The 26,216-nt window shown below is 43.7% G+C and overlaps 1 protein-coding gene across 4 annotated transcripts; it reads right to left on the bottom strand.

The window, feature by feature from the left end:
• Positions 1–1,199: 1,199 nt before the first annotated feature.
• On the bottom strand, positions 1,200–23,995 carry LOC144094618 (arylsulfatase B-like). 4 transcript variants are annotated; one of them, XM_077628536.1, is made up of 10 exons: positions 23,882–23,995; positions 17,149–17,308; positions 15,177–15,277; positions 11,266–11,376; positions 8,594–8,719; positions 7,622–7,748; positions 7,101–7,397; positions 4,691–4,881; positions 3,745–3,999; positions 1,202–1,652 (listed from the first exon to the last, which is right to left on the bottom strand). In XM_077628536.1, exons 1-10 carry the CDS (start codon positions 23,969–23,971, stop codon positions 1,524–1,526), a joined length of 1,587 nt encoding a protein of 528 aa, XP_077484662.1. In that variant the 5' UTR covers positions 23,972–23,995; the 3' UTR covers positions 1,202–1,523. The 4 variants fall into 4 exon arrangements, with proteins under 4 accessions (XP_077484664.1, XP_077484663.1, XP_077484662.1 ...); XM_077628535.1 differs by having other exon boundaries at positions 1,203–1,652; positions 15,168–15,277; XM_077628538.1 differs by lacking the exon at positions 8,594–8,719 and having other exon boundaries at positions 1,200–1,652.
• Positions 23,996–26,216: the final 2,221 nt, after the last annotated feature.

Raw genomic sequence — 26,216 nt, 5'->3', positions numbered from 1 at the left:
GTTGTGGAAATACTTTCGTGAAAGGTAGCAATGTTTATGAAACATCGTTGCCCCGCCTGTTTTTCTCACTTCATGTTGTGTTCCGTAGAGTTTAAAGCAAAGTAGTTTTTTTTTTTTGTAGCTGCTGAAGTTATTCCCAGCGGTACACAAATAATGCCGGGAAGCAAAAGAAGCGAATACGCACATTGCCGTTTTGGTAACAAACAAACATGAAACTCAATGAAATGAAACTAACGTGATAACACTATATAACGGAAGCCAAACAAAATTACCGCAGTCAGAAAAACATAGCAAGCGAACGAAGCAACTGTATTGGACAAATTTCTTCCACTACTGAGCTTTATTGTATCTCAATGTATTTTACGTTCGTTGAGAACAAGAAGTATGTTTTGCGCTGACATTTTTAGTTCATAATTTGTGTGAAAACGAGGAATAACCCATATATTTATACGTCTCGTGTGTGTGTGTTAAAACAGCGTAGATGTCAACGTTGAAAAAAGTAGAGACCATTGAAAAATTGATGGGTCGCAATAACCTGAAATGCTCTGAATATTCAGCGTAAAAATTAGCATGGTTGCAGTGGATCTTGCGTAGTACAAACCTTATTTATGCTCTCACTCGGAAAATGTTTTCTTTTCGTAACAAAATTCGAGGCAATGCCTTTGGACAGGCTTTGCCTTGTCCAGGGCCTAGCCTTAGACACGAGAAAAAAAAAACTTTTTTCTAGACACATTTTGCAAATACTTTGTTCCTTCCATTCTTCTTTTTTTTTCATTCGAGAGATAATGGGCTTACTGGATTCACTCCACATAATTGTTTTCATTTTCTATGCTTTCTGAAAATGCTCGTTTGTCCCCGCTTTCCATGCATGACGTTATGACGTTTCCATGCATGACGTTAAAGGCTATGTGGTAGCGATTGTTGGATTGTGAATGTAGCGGTAAATAAAATTCAGTGACCCTCTTCGCGAGTTGCCACTAACTTGAACTCTTCGTGTATCCGCCGATGACCGCTTATCATAGCCAATCGCGTGCCGCTTCACTATTAATCTGGAACAGTGAGCTGCATTAGATAACATGGCACACTACGATTCTTAAGGACTTGGCATGACCCCTCCGCAATTTGTCAGGGCACGTTCTTAAATTTCAGCCAGAAGCGTGTTGATGAACACAGGGTCAACCGTTTCTTAACAGCACGCTGTTTTTCTGTCCATGCAAAGCAACTGGTATGATCATTCTTACACTAACAGCAAAAACTAACCGTCATTTTCTCGCCTGAAGCCGGAAAATCCTTCTCGTTGAACGTCGGAAATGTTCACGTTAAATGCGCCAATCCATCAACACACACCATTTTGGGCTCCGTCTGAACAGGCTCAAAAAATTTCTTTTCGCTGACACGAAAATCACCATAACATTGGCACGAGCTTACATACAAGCTTCAATGGCGTGTCTTTTATCAGAGGTAACACAGTGGACTGTTATCTGTAGCTCTTCCAGAAAACATTTTATATATTGCGCTTAGTGTCATACGATCCACGTCATCCAGACTCCATTGTGGTACTCGGGGTAGCCTCGTGGGTCTTGAAAAGATGCTGGGTGTGGCAGTGCAGTCTGGTTGTGCGCTTTCAGCCTATTTATCATGTAATCGACGAGCTGCAAGAAGCAGAACAAGAATAAAAATCTGCAGAAGGGCTTTGATCCAGGGCATTTATTCCGGCCAGAAGAAGTCGACTGAACTTTCCCGTTACCGCCTTCTTCGATCTCAGATAAGAGGCCCATAACTTTGCTGATAAAACCTCCTAATATCTATTTTTTTTCCCTTTTCTGCTACTCATCCTATTTCTCCTGAATAAACTACCAGGAATAAAAAAACGCCACCAGTCAAATTCGACCATTGAGTTTGTTCCTATGCAGCGGCAGGGGCGCAATAAGCTACCTTTGTAAAACTCTGTCAATTTTTTTTTAATATCCGGTTGTGTCCCATAATTTGCGAATTGCGAGTGTCGAAGGTTTCTTTTTCTTAGTTTTGTAGAGCTTTTCTAACAACAGCATTGTGCTACGATGGTAGCCACCGTTTCGCTCGAAACACCATAGAGCGAACAAACTGAGGATGAAAGTAAAATAAGGAATGCAGGGTGTTATTAATAACAGATGCCTCTTGTTGCAAACAGCTTGGGTAAGCATGCACGCCGTTGACCTGTTTGAGATTCGCGCTTACTCAAGAGTGTTGAATGTACTATCGGGCCGATACGAAATGAATACGGGATAACTGATACGAGAAGAGAAAAAAAATAATCGGCAGAGAAATAATGCAAAATGATTCATTATCACTTTCGAAGGAAGAAGATCCGGCTTTCAAACCTTAAAATAATAACATGATAGCGTGTAATCGCCCTCCACTAATCTCTTCACAGCAAGACTTTCATGTTTGCATTGTCCTGCTCGTGCTGCATGATCTGTTTGTGCATTTTGCGCAATTATAGAACTACATAACAGAACAAACGAATAAAAGTAACGGATATCCACCACCTGTTGTGGGACTGCCCGACGCTGAAGCCGACGAGAATTCGGTACCTGGCGGCAGTGGGACTCTCACCGGACAATCCGGATTGCTATATTGCCTGGACACAGGGTCCATATCACCTTTCACTTCTTGATTTCATCAAATCAGCCCACCTTTTTTTCATTTATTTAGGCATCTTACTCATCTCTCACTTCATAGTTTTTGTGCCCTGAGGCAATAAACATCGCTTCAAGAAAGAAAAGTAACACCTGAGAAATCCAGAGTGTACGACAGCTACGCCGAACAACTACCTATCCGCAACTATCTGTAAATAGGCTGCGTGATCAACATTACGAAATATCTACGCGTGACGCTATTACCCACGTCCTGGCTGTCTCTAGGTATGTCACACAGCAAACGGCAAGCCGCAGACCCGAGTGGGATTGCGGAAGACAATTATCGCCCAGCCGCTCTTTCGACATGAGATTCATACTTCTTATTGCGCATGAGATACCGTAACACGCACACTTTGTACAGCTCCTTTTTTTTCTTTCTGAGTAGCGCGGATGCGCTGTAACTGACACAGGGTACCACCCATCACAGTTCGTAATAACAAGCGTGACGCCACTGTGTGCTTTCAAGGGCACCACCGTAAAGTGCTCCAGAAAGACACTGCAGCCTGGAATCAAAAACTTAGTAATTCTGAATACTGAGGCCGCATAAGTAAATGTCTCCGTATTCCTAAGTTGCAGGACTCCGTGATAGGCCGGCGCATAAGCTTTATTCTTGCTAGGCTATCTGGAAGACTGCAGGTCTGCGAACGTATCGACAAAACTGTCTTCAAGGCTATCTACAGACTTTCCGCAAGCTATCTCTAAAAATGACCTGTGCTTACAAGGAAGCACGGGCCTGTCACAATACACGCCTTGAATTGAATGCCATCAGGGTTTGCCAGAGAGTGGGCGCCGGCCATTCACAGACATATCTTAGGACGCAAGATAGCGATACAATGTTTTGAAAACTTGCGAATCTAATTAATAAACGCGTCTTCAGTCACAAAATTCGCCCGTTGGCTGTAGGGAAGTCAAGCCACCAAACCGGAGCACTGTCATTGGCTGGAGGGAAGCGACGCCAATTCCGGCAAAGCAACAACAGGCGCTAGTGCTCTTGCATTTCTAACACATAATGGAATCCGGTGTCCCTGTGAAATACTTCTGTGCTTCATCTCGGCACAAGACTTACCGAGGGCATGTCGCCAGCCAGGTTGCGCTGTTCGCACGGATCATCATGGATGTCGAAAAGGTAATGCGTATCTCCGCTGACAAAACCGGTGTCGTTCTGGTAACCACAGAGGACAGTCGAATTGCGCCTCCAGTCACTGCCATTTGTCTCTTCGAATAGCTGCGGGTCGCCGTAGACACGCGTCAGCACCGCCGCCGCCTTGGACTCGCGCACCAGCTGGTCCAACTCCTCTTGAGGGAGGCTGCCTTCGAAGAGCTGCGTGTATTAAGCTTTCCTGCTGCACATTGGACGCCATAGAAGCTAAGAGCATATGCGGCGCTTCCTTGCACGAACCTTGACCTCGAGCTAGACAGCACATCAGCTGCTTAAACAGAGAATGCACAAGCACCCAGTAAAGGCAGCAGCTTAACTAATTGTAGTGCAGTGTTATCCGCACAAAGCAAAATGTAAAGGTTGACCGTTCACTCTGCGTACGTCAGAAATGCAGAGTCCTCTCGAGCTACGGGCTAGTGCAGTCATTTTAACAGTTGTTTTTTTCTGGCTAGTACAGCAATAAAAGCGTTTATCGATTGAAATGAAGGCCCTGTTCCGGGCAGTTATTCTTTAATAAAAACACTTTGAAACACTAGTTTGCTTTAATTAGAATAATGGAGCTATTGGCGACAATCATTGCTTTTTCTTCCATTGAACGTGTAACACGGTGTTTTGTAGATATGTTGTGTCTTAACCACAAAGAAGTACGTAAGGGGTATACACATTTGACTGGAAATCTAAACAGCGGTTCAGTTGTCCAGTACCGACAAATGTTTAGGAAGTTGAGACAGCCCTCGCTTTATGGCTAGGGGGACAGTCAGCATGTAACGCCGTTTGTATCTAGATGAAGTGCTGTGAACTAGCCGCCCTCGAAGCGTACGTGAAATAAACGCGTTGAAGAAAGGAAAACAACCTGGTAGCGTCTGTTGTGAAAATCTTCGTAGCTTGCCATCACCAGCTTGAATTGTTCATAGCGCAGCGCCGCCTGTGCGTTTACTGTGTCCAGGTCGAGTAGGAGCTCGGGACGCGCAACTGAGACACCGGTCGACAAAGCCTCCCACATGTCCATGCCATCCAAAGGTCCTAGATCCTCCACGTAACCGCCTGGAAGACAAGAAGCCGCTGTTCACACAAATTTTATTAAGGTAGATTTAGTTGGTGCCGAATTTCGATTTCCCACGAATATCCCAGCATCGGTCAACATCTGCACTTCCTCGGCAGCAGGCAAAATAAATCAATACACTCTAGCGGCTGTCCATGGCCGATCTGAGTCTTCCTTTGCATGAGAGGCGTAGTGCTATTGGTCTAACACATGTTTTGACGCTAACACCGCACTCGTTCGTAATAAACGCCCTGCTTAACTGTATTGCCACTACCAGTCCGTGACCCATGCAGCGCTCACCTCACACTTTCTCCATTTTTTATTAATTTATGTTGAGGAAAGGAGAGGCGCAGCAATTGACTTACACTCGGCGAACACCTCAACCGCGCCGTGAAAGGGGGAGAGGCAACTTTACACACGGGCAACTTTACTCCTCCCATAGCCAGCACACGCTCAGGGTCTTCGATTGATAACTAGTTCAAGCGAGCAATAAAGGACGCATTTCGATGGAGGCGAAACGCAAAAGGAGCCCGTGTGCTGTGCGATGTCAGTGCACGTTAAAGATCCCCAGGTGGTCGAAATTATTCCGGAGCCCTCCACTACGGCTCCTCTTTCTTCCTTTCTTCTCTTAGTCTCTCCTTTATGCCTTCCCTTACGGCGCGGTTCAGGCGTCCGCCTATATGTGAGACAGATACTGTGCCATTTCATTTCCCCAAAAACCAACCTTCCGCGCCCATTCGTCCTACGAGAGGTCCGTGGCCGTGCGAAATCTTGACTGGTTATCATGCTGACAATCTGGGTTACACAAATGCCGCTGATTGTTTAGGTTTGCACTGCAAAGCTGAGATACCGAGTTTACGCGTTGGTTCCTGCAATATATATCCAGACAAGGTAGTAATGGAAATGAGGGTGAGGGGCTCGTTTGACAAACATGTTTTTTACTAGTATATTGTGAATTGTTTGTCCACAGTTATTAATGAGAGAATTGTTCATTTAGTTTTCAGTCATGACTCTTTACGTACTGAATTATAAATTTGCAACTGACGATGCCAACTATCATTTATACATGTCCGTACGCACATGAATTGTTAAGGGGCACAGACCCCGTCAAGCTGTTTTCTTTAGCTTTTTGTCTGTGTTCCAGACCTCTGTAAAGATGTCAAATAAAGTTGAATGAATGAACGAATAAATGAATGATAAAAAAAGTAAGCCAACAGTCACGGAAACTAAGGTGCACAGGGCAATGTTTCTGTCTTTTTCTAATTTTTAGTGCTGATCACTGGGAGAATAATACTTCAATTAATCGGTCGCTTAAAGAAAATTCCTTATAAAGCAGCAGAAAAAACAACCATGCCGCCGGTGGGATCCGAATCCACGCGATATTCGGAGCTCGTGGGTTCGGATCCCACCAGCGTCTTGATGCCATAGGTAGCAGTCTTGATGCCATAGGTAGCATGATAGGGTTCTCGCACAGTTTCCGCCCTCGCCGTTAGATGACGTTCCACGTCACACTCACGGTATTACAGGACGTGCTACGTCCATCGCTATGGACGAGGGTGCCGCTGGTGAACACTCTCAAGGTTCGTTTGCACGCAAAACATAACTACCCACAAAAAGCAGCAGATTAGACAGCCGTCGCCGTAGCTCGGTTGGTGGAGCACCGGACGCGATATTCGGAGGTCGTGGGTTCAGATCCCACCGGTGGCATGGGTTTTTTTTTCTGTTGCTTTATAAGTAATTTTCTTTAAGTGACAATGACACATTAATCGAAGTAGTATTCTACCATAGATTGACACTACAAATTAAAAAAAAATAGAAACATTCCCCTATGCATCTTGGTTTCGGTGACTGTTGGTTTTCTTCATATGTTTGTCGAACGAGCCCCTCACTTCATTTTGCCTTGTCTGCTAATAATTATATATATATATATATATATATATATATATATATATATATATATATATATATATATATATATATATATATATATATATATATATATATATATATATATATATATATATATATATATATATATATATATATATATGCTTTAACTAGCTATGCCCAGAGAACACGAATTGAAAAGCGTCGCTCTCTAGCCGCTATGACATTTTTACAAACAGAAAATAATTATTGAGTAAACTAAACGCCTTGTTCGAGTATCATTGCTTCAAGAAAAGTTTTGTGAGAATTTCCAGTTACAAGTTTCCGCCCTTACCGGCTGCCGAATAGAGCGTGGGCAGCCAGTCTATCGCATGCATCAGCTGCTCGGAGACCCTGGGACTCGCATCTAAGAGTGGGCTCCACACAAAGCCCGCGGCACGTATGCCTCCTTCCCAGAGCGTTCCCTTGGTACCGCGCAGGGGAGTGTTGAAGCCGTAGTTTTGGATATCGGTGCAGCACGTGTCTCCGCCATTGTCTGAGCTGAACACAATCAGCGTGTTCTCTAGAATGCCAGCCTCTTCGAGCGCCTCCAGCACTTCCCCTACAGATTTGTCCATGGCGTCAACCATTCCTGAAAAAAAGAAGCACTGCAGCTTAAAAACCTCTCAGGCTATCATATTTTAGGTATTTTAGTTTGGCCAGTTTTCCGGACTATATATATATTGTCACCAAAATTAGCTCCAAGCAAAAAACAATTTTAGTTTCCAATTTCCGGTCTTAAACTGATAAGCAAGTTAAGCGATGTTAAGCGGGTCTCTTGCAGCACATACTGTAATCTCCGCGAACTTTACCTACCAGCGTAGATACTCCTGTTCCTGTTGCTGATGTAAGAAAACTTGGCTACGTTTTCTTCAGGAGCCTCGAGAAGTGTTGGCTGGTAGACGCTGTGGGCCGATTGATGAGCCAGGTAGAGGAACAAAGGCTGCATGCCGTCAGAAAGCATTACCTGTCAATATGCTTAGCAAAAGCGCAACTCCCGCCGCCAAAATTTAAATTACCCAAAAGCAATATATCTGCCAAAAAATTGCGCGGCACACAATTGCCTCATGGCACCTAATTTAAATAATTTTAGCGGGAAAGGCGCGCACTTCCCGGACCGTCCTGGGGTGAGAAAAAAGCACTCGCACACTACAACGCACCGTGTCTATACAGGCCGTTTGACCTGAGCTGTAAAGCAGCCAGAAATCTTCCTCTGCCGTTAGCTGCGATGATTCCAGCTGTTCTGAAGGGAGGAAAAGGGGGGTGGGAGGCTGAAGTCAGGTAATAGGACCTGTAGGTTTATCGTGGGGTAAAGATGTCACATTTTGACGGCGGAAGTTAGGGGCAAGCTTCGACTTGGCTACCTTTCTTTCATTACGCACTTGCATGATTTTGTAAACCAACAGACGAAACATGACGTCGGTAGTTTACGTGACAAAACGTCATTTTTTGGCAGTTTTCTTTCCTTTTTATGATACCCAAAGCTACAATACAAAAGAAATAGTTACCCAGAAACTGCTTTTTCGGGTTATGAGTCTTGTGTTTCTGCAGCCCTTTCAAGTGGTTGCATTTGCGCTAAGATATAGGCCCTGTAAATCAGAGCCTGTGGTCATAAGAAGCTCCCTTTTCTACACTGAACATTGCTCAAGCTCTCGAGACGTGCACTGCGCCCTATGTAGATCGCAGATATGCGCTGTAATTATATAATTTTCTTAGGTACCAGTTCCAGAAACTTCGGTTTACTGGCGCGCGCAGCTCCAGTAACATTACCGCTCAAATGGACCTCACTTTTGACGTATCTCTTTTGGCGATGATCGACTTGGCCTCTTCTGTAAACGCTGTCGTGGCGTAAAAGCCCTTTTCGGGAAAGTACGGCTCCGTGTTGTTGAAGAAATCAAGCCCACTATGACCATCCTGGAAACGAGAGAGCACGTCCTGACTCAAATAAACTCAGCCCACCACGATTATCACCCCCTAACTGCTGAACCCCCAACTGCCACACCAAGACTGAAATTATCAGCCAGACTCTGGCCCAAAATAAATGAGCAAACTGTTCCATTTCCGGAAGATAATAGGTGAGTACTTACTTATTAGCATCTACACAAACGCAGCCAGATGGCTACAATGAAAAGCTATACAGATTTCACAGATATTTCATAGTTGAAGAAAAATTCGTCTTGATCCGAGGATTAAGCTCAGAACCACTGCCTACCCGCGGCAGTCGCTCTACTAACTAAGCTACCAGGACTATTTTTTTCTTCATTGATAAGCTAACCAGGACGGCTAGCTCAAAACTCGAATCAATAACTCGAAGTGGGAAAAGGTGTTGGTCCAATGTTTAGGATTTTAGGATACTGTGCCATAACATTAGCCTCTGTTACATTTTTGTCGCACTGTTTGTTGCATCTGCTGCCCTGTTTCTTTTTTTTTTTTACTGTATCATTTCCCCCTATAATGCGCTCTGGGCCAAGAGGGTAACTGAAATAAATAATTAAATAAATAAATAAACAAATAAATAAATAAAAATCTCCCAAAATGGAGTAGGTTTGTAATGAGGGAGTAATCACTCATTAACATCCATACAAGCCCAACCATTCATCTACAAAAGAATATCACATAATATCGCAAAGAATATAGAATATATACAATATAGTGCACGCGTTTCTGATACGAGTGGTTTAAGCGGTGATTTCAATTCAAGTTATTTCCTTCAGAGATGTCGGCAGATCTGGGTAAAAAGCTATCTGAAATCACTTGAGGGACCCCCGAACCCCCTTCTACAGAGCATGCAGCAGGAAATAAACGTACATACAGTGCACTAATACGATCTCAGGTATCAAAAGATTAAACTTTTCTTATATAGCACTTTTGACACACATATAGCATAGAGACAGCATCTCTTGTATACGCAAAAAAAAATACAATTAAACAATATTGCATAGATGTTCCCTCTCACGTCAAGGCAGCACGAATTGCTTGCAAACTCTTCTCTGCAATATCTATATCTAAAGAGAGCAGGTAATTTAGGCACAGTCAGCGCTGTGGTGAGTTTTGACTTAGATTTTGACAAATGAAAGCTAGGGAGTTAAGGCAAAAAGAATGATAGCGTTACGGTATTGGATGTTTTCGTGGTTCATAACGTCCACAGAGTCGTATGGAGCCATACCGCTTATTTTATTTCTTTCTTTTTTTGGCCAGCAGGCAAGCGTCATATCAAAGACTAAATTTCTTCGCCCTCGAAGAAGATTAAGAATCTGCAATCTTTTACCTGAGTTATTAAACAACTTTAGGGGCTGAGCTAAACGGAGTAAAAGCCGTGGCAAGTTTTGCGATTTAAATTCTTTCAAGAGAAGCAAATAATGATGACGGCCACGTCACAGAATGGCAGGCATAATCATGACTGTACTGGTTTTCACGGTTCCTGACCTCAACATTCTCGTACAATCGAGGAGACCGCACGCAGCTCGGAACCAACAATGGCATGGCTAATACGCGATTGCTCGTTCCAAAAGTACCTGAGATGCATTGCGATGGCTCTATCATTTTGAAGAGGTCGTGAATACGAATTTATTCACTCAGATAGCTTCATAATAGTGTAGTGAAGTGACATTATGCTGAATAAGCAGCTTTCTTTTCAAATGTTCACTCACTCAGCGCCCATTTAGCAAACAGCGCGATACCATAGGTGCAGAGTGCCCCATTAAGGCAATTGTTACTTTTTGATAGACAAGGCTATATTAGTGCTCATATGGCGGTGCAAAGAAGATTTCAGGCACAGGCGATAGATTGAGACTATATAGCGACATCTCATGTAGTAATGGAGGTCCGATACGAAAAGCCTAATGTCATAACGACATAGTTCTTCACATTATACCACTGCATTGCACTGATCACTGTTTGGCATCGGTGATCTGCTAAAATTTCAGAAGCAAAATTATTTTTCCACTACAGCATAAAAAAGAAACAAAGCAAAAGCTCAAAATCGCAGCTGACAGCTACAATCAATTCCTCGCACGGCCAAGCACCTGCACGTGCCCCGTATTTTTGATAATGCACTTTGGCTTTGACCTTCGGAGAAAGGAAGTCATGGCTCTGCTCATTTTTTTTCACGAATTACATGCTGTTTGGAAGTTATCAACTTCACTATATGTAAAAGTGGCACCAGTTCGCCTACTCCTCTGTTCATCATCATCACCATCATCATCTAAACAAAGGTTCGCCGATGATACGTGTTAGCAATTGCGGACTCGACACTCTCCAAGGCAGCGTCAGTTGTGAGCCGTTTCGCGCAGTCGCAGTGTCGCGGTTGCGTGGAAAGCACAGGAGTTCACGCGGTAGATACAGTAGTATTCACACAAACTGCGTAAGTATGCTTGAAAAAAAAAGATTAACGAGACTCCTTTCACGAGCGTACATAGGAGGTTCTCTAGGTGCTACCATACACAACAAGAAATGCCTACCAGTTCTAAAATCTCGTCGTAGTAATCCACAGGTCCCGTGTGAAAGCCAAAGAAGCTGTCGAATCCTCGATACGTTGGCGTGTAGTTGTAGCTGCTGTATCCCAGATGCCACTGCCAACAAAGCAGAGAAAGGCCCGAGGATTCTAAAAAATAATCATTTAAAAACGAAAGAAAGGCTAGGGCCATCGGCCAGAGGTCTAGAGGTCTAGAGGTCTAGAGGTGATATCAAGAGCAGAACTTACGTTTCCAATTATGAGAGGACTGCATATCAGAAGACGCCGTGAGTTGATGTCCTGGGAACTTCCCAGCTAATTAAAGTTGTGCTTAAGCGAGGAGAAAGCGCCATTCGAACTAATTTGTGGAATTTAGCGCCCAAAGTTTAATGACACACTTTTCGCCATACACTTTTGTAAGCCCAAATACACTTGTATAAAAAAATGCCCATATATCTGCTATCGGTGCTACAATAAGCAAATCCCCTTTACGGTTGCGGTCTTTGTGTGAGAATAGTGATAATCAAATTGCTGCTTGACTTAAAAATGACATGGCTGCACCGCAAAAGAAAAGTGTCGAGGACAGCACTAACATCCTGAATTACGTGACCTGATGCTAATACGATGAGCGATGAGCTAATTGTTTACCTTTAACTGCTTCTTCGGTCTGCTGTGCGTGTTTTTCGCACGTATTTCTGTTCCGCTTTGCACCTTCCTCCCGGTGCGGTGTGGCCTGTTTATGTTTTTATTATTCAACATTCGTTTTTAATTCAGCTGATTGGGGACACCCCCTTTATATCTTGTTTTTGCGAAGGCCACCAGAATAGGAAGTAGAGGAAAACGCTCCACATCATGTAGTCTCTATCGCGTGGAAGCAGATTAACCATTAAAACTGAAGAAATAAGTGACTACACACAATTTATGGGCCAGAAGAGCTACATAAGCTGGCTTTGATTACACTGGCGCACGATAATTGCAGCGCATAATGGTATGTCGCAACAGTTTTTTCTCTCCCTGGGATTGTGGCGGATTGATGCTAATAATTGGCGTCATGGGCGTAAACCTACGACGGCCAGCGTGCGCAGATACCCTGCGGCCTGAAGGACTCTAGTAGTATCAACTGGTCACAGAGGACCAAATGAAATGAAAACGAAATGAAACAGCTTACTTTATCTGCTCTAATATGTCAAGTTATGAAATTTGATGCAAAATAAATTGTTGCAGTCGTCTAAATGTTTTATCTTTAAAATAAAATTAAAGATTTATTTGGAAGACGATTAAACCTGTTCATCATCGTTGTTGTCATCGTTAACAGTGTAACTTTTTCCACAGTAGGACAATGGACTCTCCCGTATCCCTCCGAATAGTTTTGTCCTGTTCCAGCTGCGTCCACCTTATCCCTGAAAACTTCTTAATCTCATCCGCCCACAAAATTTTCTGCCGCCCCCTGCTACGCTTGCCTTCTCTTGAAATCCACTCCATTACCTTGAAGGGGAGCTGAAATGTTTTTTTGAGAATTCGAGGTTATACCGGAATACGAATGGATGAAGCTTCTAGGTAAAGCATGCAAAGGAGTTTTGTGCTAGCATTTAAAATGGTGACGTAATCGTCGATTAAAATCGCGACGATATTCAGGCATCTTCTCACTGCGCTTGGGACGTGCGCGGAAACTCGTGATGACGTCATTGCTGGTGAAATTTCAGACGTCCGCTGCCTACGCTCACAAGCTGCCGTGCGTTTTACAGATCCATCAAACAACGCCATTCGTTTTCGATGCAGGAATGCTTTTAGCGGCTACATTTTGGAATCCCATTAGCAGTCACAGTTCCGTTAATCAAGGCTACAAGACATCCATGGGTGCCCTAGTGACGCTCAGATGAGTTTCAAAAATCCTCGTGTATTGTTGTTGTAAGTATTACTTCAAATATCGTCAAGTTAAGTACTATACTGCGAACGGTTTTTTTTAATTACCACCTGCAATAACAACATTACGAAGGCACAAGACTGTTAGTCCGGGAGTTTCTAGCGCGTGCTTCCCGGCGCCAAGGATTCCCGCCTCCGCGCGGTGCATATCCGTTCAAACAAGAATCGCGGTGGCCCCGCCAGATGGCGCCACTTGTCCGCGAGATGGCCGAAAATCTTGCATCTGGGGGCTATGCGTCTTATTTCAGTTACCACATGCCGTTACTCGCTGTCCCGCGCGTCAGCACACAGCACACGGGTGATTAAAAGTAAGTTTGTTCAAAAACTGTACTTTGTTTATGGCAACAGAACATGGGTCAGCATGCATGCATTCCCGCAGTCGAATAATCTAGGCATAGCATGGATCGGACCGCTATTTCTCCTTCCCTTAATTAACCATTTCTTCATGGGAAACGTAGGACCGTCCTAAGTGACGTCATCATTGCGGCCTCTTCCAATTGCTGCGCCCTGCAGTGAAGCCTGAACGCAGGCTCAGCTTTATTCGGAGATAACGTCCCCATTTCAAATCCTAGCACAAAAAGACTCGGCATGCTTTACCTGCAAGTTTCACGCATTCAGCTCATCGAATTCTAAAACCTCTTCTGTTGCCCTTTAGGTGGCTCACTGGTTAGGGTGATCGGCTGCTGAACCGAAAGACGCGGGTTCGATCCCGGCAGCAGCGGTCGAATTTCGATGGAGGCGAAATTCTAGAGGCCCGTGTACTGTGCGATATCAGTACACGTTAAAGAGCCCCAGGTGGTCGAAATTTCTGGAGCTCTTCACTACGATGTCCCTCACAGCCTGAATCGCTCTGGGACGTTAAACCCCCATAAACCATAAATCATCAGTTGCCCTTTAAGGCACCATCGATTGTCTCGCCTTCGTATTACAACGCAGGCCACGTACGAGCGCGCACAAACAAGGGCAAATAAGGACGCAGACAACACACGACAACAGAGCGCTCTGTTGTCTGCGTCCTTCTTCAATGCAACACCAACACGTCCATCAGTCCGTGCCTTCGTATTACATCTCCTGCCCATGCCAATTTCATCTTGAGTTTGGCAAGGATATCAATAACTCACGTTTGTTTCCTGACCCATTCTGCTTTCTTCCTGTCTCTTAACATTACATCTACCATTTTTCTGTCCATAGCTCGCTGCGCCGTCTGCAATTTTACTTCAACTAGTTTCGTTAACCTCCACGTTTCTGCCCCATAGGTGAGTACCAGTAAGATACCGCCGTTGCATACTTTTCTCTTGATGAATATTGGTAAACGGCTGTCCACCACTTGAGAGTGCCTGCGAAATTCACTCCACCCAATTCTTATCCTCCTAGTTATTTCACCCTCGTGGTCTGGGCCTGCCTTCACTACCTGCCTAAGCAAATGCATCCCCTTCCCACTTCTTATGTTTCGTTGCATGTCGTAAACCGCTGTTCACTTCCGAGACTGTTGAACATAACTTTAGATTTCTTCATATTAATTTTAGATCCACCGTTCTGATCTGCCTGCCTAGGTCCTCGATCGTGCTTAGCTATTGCGCTCCTGAGTCACTTAGCAAGGCAACGTTATGAGCAAATCGGAGGTTGTTGTGGTATTCTCTACTAACTTTTTTCTCCGACTCTTCCCAATCCAGTTCTCTGAACACCTCCTGATACCCACTTACCTCTAAATACCTGAATGCATTTTCTTACGCATCAGAAAATATTCTCTAAAGGAAGTCGTATTTTTCAAATCGTAAATTTGTTCAGCTTGCTTTCACGTTCAAAAACACCATTTTACATTGGAACATCTGAAAGGCTTCAAGAGACTAATGCAGCAAATGTGAATAAATATTTTTCACCTTTCGTACCATGCGAGTCTTTCACGTTCAAAAACACCGCTTTACACTGGGACATTTGAGAGGCTTCAAGAGACAAATGCAGCGAATGTGAATAAAGATTTTTCACCTTTCCTACCATGTGAGTCTCGTAACCTAGGTCCTTTAAAAACTCTGGCAAAATCTTCAGATTCAAGGGCAAGCCACCAGGTTGCGCTGGCAGCATCGGAATGTACATGGCTGGAAAATAAGGATTTTTATAAGTATTGCAGCTTAGGAAACAACTCAAAAGACTGCACTTGGTAACACTGTTCACGGCTTGAGGCGTCCGGTATTACGCCGCCGACCAATTACAACAGTGAATAAAATCAGCTGCAGCTCTTTAATGTTTGACTGCATCAAACGAGCCAGTGACATCAAAATTTTTGAGCTTGTAATTTCATCTCGCGATTAGCTTTTTGTTTAGGTAATGAGAAAAAGTTTAACAGCGGTTTACTTTTTGTCATGGAGGAATTCTGCAAGCCAGTTCAGAATTTGGGCGAAGTTTTACTGCATATTTGAGCTGTATAAGACTGTAACTACAGTATTTTCCGGACTATAGCCCGCAACGGATGTATAGTCCGCAGGGGAAAATGTTGGCCTAAAATAAAATGTTTTTGCTTATAGATGGTCCGCACCCCCTATGTAGTCCACAGGGACGAATTTCGGCTGAAAATAAGTTTTTAAAATATTCCGCTGAAACTGGAGAAGCAGCCCAGATTTTCTTCAGATTTTTGAGGGAAGTAGCCCACACCCGTGCCTTTTATTTATCGCCATCAAATTTTTTCTCCACTGCTCGGTTCGTCTTTATTGCTTGCACATGCTCCGCTACAGTGACCTCCAATGCTGCCGGGAAAACTTTTCATCTATTCGTAACCATCGCAACCGTTCTTCAAGAAGGACTACGACGCCTCTGGTGCAGTTCATCGAGGTTTTTCGCATCTACTCACAAAGCCAAGCACTAAAAAACAGCCTCTTTAAATACCCCCAGCAGCATTTGCTTGCGTATCGAAGCTGACTGCATATCGGGGCTTATTTCGCGATGTGATTTAGAGTAGCAAGATGTCGCAGCTGCAGTCGGCTCCTGTTTTTTTTTTTCAACAGACACGCTAGGCTTCTTCAGATATGACAAATGATCTTTAAAGACACGCTAGCCTTCTTCATATATGACAAATGATCTTTAAAAAATTAGATCATGTACAATCCACACCCATGCATAGCCCGCACCATGTTAAATAACAGCTTTCAAACATGTATAGTCGACGAATTACAGTCAGGAAGAAACGGTATCACCAGGCCCGCTTGTCTAAACTGCGTGTGTTCGTGATTCAGGTCACACCAAATGTGTTCCTTTTTTTTAGTTAGTGCGCTAGCACTATGTGCCTCACTAGCGAGAAAACCGTCCTGTCTACGGCTGAAGCCGCCACCTGCCAGCTGCCATCTGACAACTGTGGCAGGTGGTGTGCGCTAGCACTAGGTGGGTCACCAGCGAAAGAGCCGCTGTGTGTCCTGGTGATGCTCCACCACCTACAAGCTGCCATCGTTGGCAGGCGGCCTCTTCCTCTCAATGTTTAAATTATTCGAGCCATCAAATCAGCGAATAACGTTGCAACCTGCTGGATTCCTGGTTATACTGGTCTCGGCTTCGAGCTTCGGACAAGAAGGTATTTTTCTTGAACTACGATGCTTTTTTCTGTCCTTTTGTGGCCTCATACTGTCCATTAGATGCAAGGCCATTTCCAATGATGAGAAGAACGTAACATTTACTTAAGCCTTTGTCGGTGGCTCGTTCTGGTGGGACTGTTTATTTGTCTTGAACAAGTTAGTGGGATAAATGGCAGCATGAGCAATAAAAACTGCGAGCAGAATCCATTACATGTGCGAGGAACGTGTACACTCGTGTTTGGCTAAGGTTCCCGAATATGTGCTTTCTTCTTATTTCTGCATCCTGCACAGTCTACGTCTTCATGCAGTCAGTGACGCGTATGGGTTATAGAAGATGATTGCGATGTGCCACCACTATGAGCCATCTATCCATCCCTTCGTCTAACGGAAATGGACTTGACACTGACTGTTGTGCGTCGTGTAAAGCCCGGTCATAATTGTCGCCCGAGAGGGAGAGCAGAGTGGCTGCACGTAGTAGTTGTTCAGCAGTACGCCCATGCTGGCCAGGGCATCCAAATTGGGTGTTGGTATTTGCGAGAAGCCGTGCAGACTCGTGTCAGCCCAGCCCTGCGCAGAAACACATTAAAAAGCGCATGAAGAAACTTTGTTACTTCGCACATAGTTACTCACAAAGTTGCCACTGTTGTGCGGGGCACCTGCGAAACAAATGTTGCCCTGACTCCTAAACTTCCAATGGAAATTGCTTGCTTAGAGAATTATGCTTCTATTTAAAACACCTCGAAGAACTGTCGTGTGACATGAGGCTGTTGCTCCACGCGCCGCCGTTCGAGAGAAAATGCTAGCTCTTATACTTTTCTTTTTGGCCAAGTGCTGCGTTTTAGAGTGAAACAAACATTTATTTATTTATTTATTTATTTATTTATTTATTTATTTATTTATTTATTTATTTACACGGAGAGTTCATCTATTCATAATAATAAAATTTTTATTTCCTTTTTTCCATACAAATGCAGGCCTACCAAAGCTTTAGAAGGCTTGAGTGGCAGTGCCCGGCAGCAGACAGCATATAAATCATGCACCGAACAGACATATTGGCAAAAAAAAAAAGGATGAGAGAATAAAAATGGATTCGAAAATAGCGGACGCAAAATGCACACAAAAGGAAAGAAAACAAAAAACATGTAAAAACATGGCATCAAAACAGAATACTGCAACTAACAACGTAATTTCACAAGACAAGCTTTCACTATCTTTTTGGAATTAGCAGAATATATATCTTTGAGTAACCGGTTAAGAACAGAAGGACCATAATGTTTCCGAAGACGCTCGCCATAACGGGTTCGCACTCTAGGCACGATAAAACGATCGCGAGTTCGCAGGTCTTTAAAAGGAACATAAGGTGTACAAAAATCGCTTGTCTAGGTGTGTTTAAAAGCTACTGTTTCAGAAAAAAGATGAGAAAAGTCAGGCATATATAAAAGTTCAAAAACGCTACTATCTTCGTTTCGCGCCCTACCATATAATACTGATTTAAGGGTAGATTTCAGTATGCTGTTGACCAAAAGGCAAAACAGAAATAAAAGCAGCAAATACCATAGCGTAACGCACTGTAGGCTAAGGCGTATACTATTTGCTTGCGTACATACATAGGGCAACGGGTCTTGACAGACTGCAGCAAACAGGCACCTTTCCGGTGCTGAGAATACAGATGACAAATGGGTGTTCCAAGACATGTCAAAATCGAAGAATGCACGTAAGTATTTGACCGTTGACACAGGCATGATTGATGGGCATTTGCAGTGAGCAGTTTGGTCTGTGCAAATGAATTAACACATAATTATGAATTCGCTTTAAATAATTGTGAAAAAATACTAATTGTTTTTATTGTTAACATTCATTAAGTTATTGCTGAACCATTCCACAACTAACTCGCTGTCGTGTTGGATAAGAGATAATGCTTTCTTATAGCCCTTATGTCTAGCAACCAAGAGCGTATCATCAGCGTATTGAAAAACACGGCACAGTTTGCAGACAGACCTCAAGTCATTGACATATAAATTAAACAAAATAGGTGCAAGTATAGATCCTTGAGGGACACCGGATTTAATATGCAGCAGGCCACTTCTATATTTACCTAATACAACGGGCTGTGAACGATTGGATAGATTGTTAACAAGAAGAGACAGAAAAGGACACCTAAACCCATAATTGTGGAGTTTATCTGACAACAAAACATGATTAACCGAGTCAAACGCCTTGGATACATCCAAAAATAAAGCACAAGAAAATTCATTTTCTTCAATGCAGCTCTTTAGAAGATCACATAGTTTATACTTTTGTTTAATCCCAGAATATAAAATATACTGACTTCATCGCCAGCTGAAGGTGGGAAAGGCACGGTAAGAAATTAGAATTTCTAAACGTTCCCAAAAACTGGAGATTTTATAGAATGTAACATAAAAGGTGGGTCTCTATTATGATGCCTAGGGCTGCCTTAAACAGATAAAAATAGTACATTAGAGAGCAGTGCAAAAGAACAGCACACAAGACAGCAGAAACATAGAAAAACGGTACACACAGAAACACAGGTAGTCAGCGTCCGTCCTGTGTTTCTGTTTCTAATATTTCGAGTATGAACCAACTAGCCCAAACTCAAAATTTAGCCAAATAGTACAGCGCACATATCCAGTATTGTTAGGAATATCAATATATCCATGTAGACTTCAGAAGAGTTTCGCAATGCAGACTGATAGAGGTAACTAAACGATAAATCTTAAGCGTAGGACACCTAAGCAGTGGTATTGTAATATAGCTAGCCAAGCGCCGAAAGCACTCAGGTCTACTGTTTTCAAGAATGGGTTCCTTTCTCCTGAAGTGGATCGGTTATTTTAGTATCTTTTGTGTATTTTTTATCATTAAAGTACGTGCAGGATCTCAAGGACATTATTGCAGCGGGGACATTGTACAAAAACATATGATATATGCTAAGACATACATCAATTTAGCAATTTTAATAAGCCCATGGTACTTTGCCTAAACAATCAACGCATGTGAATAAAAAAAAAACGCAAGAGGTGTATGTGACCAACTAACCTACTGTATACAAGGAGTCCGAAATAAGGTGTCAGGAGTTTTTAAAAACAAGCGACAAGCAGTGCACCATAACCATTTTTACGCGTAAGCTATGCGACCTGGCTGAGTACACAAAGTTAAATTATAGTAGCTGTTGTCAACCTCTGAATTGAGAAGACACGCCTGAATAAAAACTATTTTCATTAATTTTGCACTAAATTTAACCCCATTTGGCACAGAATGAAACTATGCTGATTTCAGAACTGTATTTTATTTCAGGCCAGCGTGTGCTGTTGCTTACTGAGTTATTACGAACAACACCTCCCTAATGTTATCCCCTGGGCGTTAGATAATTAATGATAAAATGCACGCGCTTTTCTATGCCAGCGTGTTCACAAAGCCCTCCTCTATGAAATAAACCCATTAGTTTTTTTTTTAAGATGTCCAGTAGTTAATGTAAATAAAAGAAACCTCAGCAAGCATAGCTTAGATCAGAACGTTTCTTGCAAAAATAACTCTCAAAAACTATTACTCGCGTAGATGGAAAAATCTAAACTTTATTAAACTTCTCCCCGTCTCAGAATTCATGAAAAATAAACAAAATCTTTCTACTGCCGTTCTTTACGAAGTTCCGAACGGATAAGTGATAGCAATCGAATAAAAGTGAATGCCGAGAAAATCTATCTTCAAGCACTTTCTCCCCTCCGCTTCGTTTATAGCATCTTTCTCTCTTGCATTTGGTTAGAGAAATGCAGCATTGCAACCAACAGTAGCTCTGACCGTCTGGTCTATCCTCATCATGGATATACTAAGATGGTGGTGCTCCGTAGTCTGAAACCCGCGGAGTGCGAGCTGCGCAGGTACCATCAGATTCGAGATTCGATCACAATTTTCCACGACCACACATCAAAGCAACGGATATTCCGAATCTTTCTCAGCATGTTTCGATGCAATTTTTTTGTCACGGGAAAGATGAAGAGCGGAGGTTTGCGAAAAAAGTTAGAGACGTCTAAAATTGTGACATAACTGTCAATTTTATTTGTCGCCTTCCCCCTTAACTGAAATCATTTTGTAAGCATTTCTGGCACTCCAGTTAGTGTAACTGATTATTTGGGAAACTTAGATCTGTACGTATTTCTGGACTACTCCATTTGACAAAATTCACCTAGTGCGCGCAGGTTTCCAGATATTCGCCTCCGGCGTTTCTTCAGTTTTGCTACTCAAAGCAAAAGGGTGCCAGTTATTGTCAGCTTCACGTGCGCTTATAGGCAGAAGAAACGCAATAAGGGGCAGCTGAGTCACGCATCGAAGTATCACGTAGATCAACACAGCCCTTCATGCACAGTTACGAAAACTGAGCTGAAAATTTGGAGGCAATTTTTAAAAAATGGAACACACTAGGAGAACAAGCGTCTCTTTTTTCCAATATAAACGTGCATGCTAACTGCAGTCAAAAAAGTTTATAAATTGAGGTTAGTTAATTTGGCGATTGACTACGGCAGTTATCCTGTAACTTTGTGTCCGCCTGATTGTATAACCTATGTGCAAAGACGGGTTTCGTGTTCCAATTCTTAGCACACAGCATATACATCACTGTTTTATCGATCACCGGAGCATCCGTTTTCTAAACCGTTGCTACAGCCTGACGAGGCAGTATGTATTGAAACGCCAAGCATAATGTGTGTACAATGTTAGCTGGAGGCACTCTTTTTAAACTGCACGTAAAAGCTCGGCACACAAAGGCTTGGGTAGCGGAAAAGAGCATCTTGATACAAAGAGGTGCAACTATTGTTTCCTTTGCATAAAGCCGAAGACTGTTAATATGTGTTTCTATTTTTGTACGGGTATCATCTTAACAGGCGTATGTATTTAAAACGTACAATCAACAACGATTTCTTCTGAATCTTCGTGAAATTCGGTTTTTATCTGAGCAAGATGGCAGCCGTGTTCCATGCGATTAGTGTACGCTTTTAGGCCTACAAAGCATAAGTAAATACCGAGCGGCTGTTCTCCATGCTGATGTTTACGTAAGGCTTATTCGCGAATATTTCTAAGAATGGCGAAGAACGGAGCCGCGCGCGGTTCTCCGCGGTCATCATAATAATAATAAAGATTATCACCATCACCATCATCGAGTAACCGAGGACCGTGCTCGAGACTAAGCCCAAATGTCCCCTTTCTCCTGTGCCGGCGTGACGCTCGTACCGTTCGTGGCGCTCGCTACGCGGGCGCACGCGTCCTCCATTGCTATTAGCCTAGCCAGCAAAGGACGGCGGTGTAGCGAGAGGGTTATGTGGGTTACACGGTTTACGGTCTGACATGCGTGAGAGTGCACATTTGTCTTTTCATGGAGCCCCTGCTCCAATATGTGTTCACACATGTGTGTTAGGTTTGGTTTGGTTTGGTTTGGTTTATGGGGGTTAACGTCCCAAAGCGACTCAGGCTATGAGGGACGCCGCAGTGAAGGGCTCCGGGAATTTCGACCACCTGGGGTTCTTTAACGTGCACTGACATCGCACAGTACACGGGCCTGTAAAAATTCGCCTCCATCGAAATTCGACCGCCGCGGCCGGGGTCGAAACCGCGTCTTTAGGGCCAGCAGCTGAGCGCCATAACCACTCAGCCACCGCGGCGGCTCACATCACACATGTGAGTGTTCAAGACATGAATTTCACGTGCGTCTGCTCACCGCAATGCGAGTGCCAGCCAGCGTGTGTGTGTGTGGACATCACCCATGAAACTCATTGTATTATGCCATCATCAACCTTCATTCTTTCTTTCCCTTTCCTCCCTTTTCCCCAGTGTGGAGTAGCAGGCCAGGGTCATGTTACCACCGGCCGACCTCTCCTCCTTTCCTCTCATTAAAATTCCTTTCTCTCTGTCTCTCGGGAAAGCTCGACTCCAGATGGCGGTCGCCTGGCAAGCCTTCACGAGTTTTAAATGAAAATGGCATTATATTTCAAAGTGAAACGGCTGCACAACATGACGTCAGAGAGTGGGGGTTTATTGACGGGAAAGGCAGAGATGTTGGCCGGAAAAAATGAATATCTGGCCTGCTACTCTGCACTAGAGAACGGGAAGAGAAAGAGAGGGTCATGATGGGGGACGATGATGATGGGAGGAGGCAGATGAAAAAAAAATGAAAAAAAAAACAAGGCACGCTTTCTTACATGACAAACGCGATGCAAGGCCCGTGTCGCTTAAAAAGCGTGAGAGCGCTCGCGTTGCTTGTACAGTTTTCGAACTGTCTGGACAAGCGCCGAGGATCAAATCCTCCGAGAGGGGCCTGGCGTCAAAAGACTTCAAAGGAGATGCTAGCATGACGTCAGTTTTCCAACTGGCGTAATACACTAGTTTTCAGCTAAATTTACAGCTATTCGAGTACTTTCGAACATGACCGGTGAGTTTCGAATAATTTTGAAATGCTCTATCTGATTCGCTCATCGATCGAATAGGAGTATATTGATGAATGACGAGTTTCATTTCCTGTAAACAGCATAAATTTTATTAAGGACAGGATTGAGGAAAAAAAGCTGCAGACAGCCGCTTGACAAGTCGATTCGCTATTCGAAATTTTTAAATATTCACATACCCATTTAAACCAAAACAAAATGAGCAAGAATTTTATTGTAAATTATTTACCGCACGCAGGCGACTTCCGCACTGTGATTTATGTATACTAATGCATTACGCAACATTCCGAAAAAGAAACCACTCAACCAAGAATTAGATATCTATACTTTCAAATTCTTGTGGTCACTAGAAAGCAGGCTAGGCAGTATTGCAGAAACACGTCATTAAACTGGGTAAGCTTCGTAATCCAGCATTAATGATTCGTGTCATCGGAACTTCCTAAAGCGTGTCAATTGCGTGACAGAATAAGGAAGGAAGGCAACAAGCAAAAAGTATTCTGAAGAGATTTCGTCAACTGACGGCAGGGTCTCCTCTATACGCCCCACTGCAGACCTAGCAGGATCTGTTAATTTGCTGAGTTCGCAATTGTAAGTTCAATCTCGACTATATGCCGGTTCGCGCAGTTACGGCTAAAGGTAGTGACAGTCGCCGTGATCACTGTTCAACAGAAAATTTCAACACCACCCGTCTTACCAGGTCGTCGGCGAGTATGAACACGATATGGGGTGGAATGTCGTAGGCAGCCGCCGACGTTACGGAGTGGAAGAGTAGCCACACGAGCATCTCGGATCTCTAAGTACGCACTGCAAGGGCCACAAGAGAAAGAGACATTTTTGTACTGTTTACCACATCATCAAATTCCTGTCGCATGCAAAACCCACGCAACCAAACACCTCGCAGAATGTGCCAAGTCGATAAATACGACAGAGTCCGTCCAAAAATACGACAAACTTTTTTCCCGTCCTGTAGTAACGACAGGGTTCAAAACAACGGACGTAATGTAACATAACACGACTTAATGAAAGAGTCGAAAGAAGCGACTGTGGCGGCAACTGGCGAGGCGGACTGATGTGCGGCCTTTGCCATTTTCATTGCCGGGCAGACCAGACTGTGCAGGCAACCAGTGAAGAGAGAATGTTGTCCATGATTTCAGTCATCAAACATCACCGATATTACCTGAACGGCCAAGAAAAAAGCGCACACAGGGCAGAGGCCCCTACATCGGACGACACTCGCTCCCCACTTAGTACGGTGTTGTGGCAGGAATATGCGCATGCACAAACTTCTATAATGATGGCCTAACACGCAACACACACAACTTCATAACATAAAATCACAAAACGCAGCCAAATAAGCACTGTGTCACACACGTGGAAGCTCGCACACGGCCATGGCGATGCCGCTGTGAAGGCACAAAATCGGCGTGGTGTTGCAACACCATCTGGATTAATATTGAGAGAGCGCTCTTCGAAAAGGGGGGATAGGTGGCGCCACCAGGCACGATGGCTGGGCAACAGTAGCGCAGTTGTCTCGCGCGAGGCTGGTAATGCAAGCGCTGCTCCTGGAATATCGGCCTTTTGTTTTGTTTTTTTTTCCAAGCAACTGCGTAGCCTCTGCGTCTGACTACAGGTGTAATTATAACGCAACTAAAGGAACCGTTCTTTCCTCCGGTAGCATTCACTCGTTGACCCCTGCGTGGTATTCCTTGCCGTCTTTTTATTTTGGTTGTGTGTGCTGAGCGCCATGTCTTTCTTTCTCCAGGTGCTAGGAGTGAGGCGGAAAATGGCCCTCATGGCTTTACAGCTGGCGTTTACAGCTCCGCTGTTCGGTTCATCGCTTCGCCGCCGCCTGGTGGCTTGGTGATTATGGTTCAGTGGCTCAGTGGTTATGGCGCTCGGCTACTCATCCTGAAGACGCGGGTTCGATCCCGGCCCCGGCGGTCGAATTTCGACGCAGGCGAAATTCTAGAGGCCCGTGCACTGTGCGATTAAGTGCACGTTAAAGAACCCCAGGTGGTCGGTATTTCCGCAGCCCTTCACTACGGCGTCCCTCATAACCGGAGTCACGTTGGGACGTTAAACACGCATACACCGTACACCGATTCTAGTCGCGCATTGGTTGTACTGGACACGGACGGAGCTGGTTTGCTAGCACGCGTAGTTTGAGCATTAAAACGCCTCAAAGTGGCGTCACGACTGTGTTTTATTCACTGTTGTCGCGACGTCCTCGTGCGGGCAGTTTTGCGCTGAAATTTATTGGTCCCCTCCTTTTTTTGTTTCGTTTTCTTTCGTGAACTGTAGCAAACTTTCTTGGTCCCCTACATTTCTTTCCTTTTCTTTTGTGAACTGTGGCAAATTCCATTGTTGTCTATTATCGCGCCGTATGCAATAGGTTGAAGCGGTGGTCTACAATAAACTTGTTCTTGCTTGCTTGCGCTTTTCAGGAAAATTAAAGTAGAGTCTCACATACAGGACGGTCTAAAAGTAAGAAACAAAGTAAAAATTCAAGTCGAAAATTATACACACTTGCATGATGCCGTTTTCACCACAATTTACGGAAAAAAGCGGAGATTTGTTTTTTATAACGAATGATTGTATGGCGGAAATAGTTACATTTGCCACTGGAAGGTGACAGTACAGATGTCAGTAGGTTTAGAACTTTGTGGGATGGATGGGTGGATATATGGAAGATAGGAGCGTCCCCTCTGAAACGAGGTGGTGCAGTTGATACTATGCTCGGCTTTTTCTTTATATTGTTTTAATGGTATTATTATTGTATTAAATCGGTCTATAAATTTCCATTTTCTTTAAATACAATATTTAATCCTGTACTTGCAACCTTACGTCACCTCCCTGCTTTTGAGCCATCAATCGCTTTTTGCTAACTTCTACGGCCGATTTATTCACATCTCTAAATACTCGGGCCTCAGTGAAAGTGATTGTGCCTTCACCGACATCCGGACGGCACCGTTACATTCTAATATAAAATGTTGAATTGTTTCTACAGATTTACTGCACACTGCACATGT

Source organism: Amblyomma americanum, chromosome 6, assembly GCF_052857255.1.
Source record: "Amblyomma americanum isolate KBUSLIRL-KWMA chromosome 6, ASM5285725v1, whole genome shotgun sequence".
Classification (NCBI taxonomy): Eukaryota; Metazoa; Arthropoda; class Arachnida; order Ixodida; family Ixodidae; genus Amblyomma; species Amblyomma americanum.
This window is presented reverse-complemented; position numbering and strand designations above follow the sequence as displayed.

Coding starts and splice junctions, on each gene's coding strand:
- LOC144094618 (XM_077628535.1), bottom strand. CDS start 23,971: ATGCTCGTGTGGCTACTCTTCCACTCCGTAACGTCGGCGGCTGCCTAC. Junction 11,377..15,167: donor AGACTCACATGGTAGGAAAG/GTGAAAAATCTT, acceptor CTTTGTTGGCAG/TGGCATCTGGGATACAGCAG. Junction 4,882..7,100: donor CACGCTCTATTCGGCAGCCG/GTAAGGGCGGAA, acceptor CTTGTCTTCCAG/GCGGTTACGTGGAGGATCTA.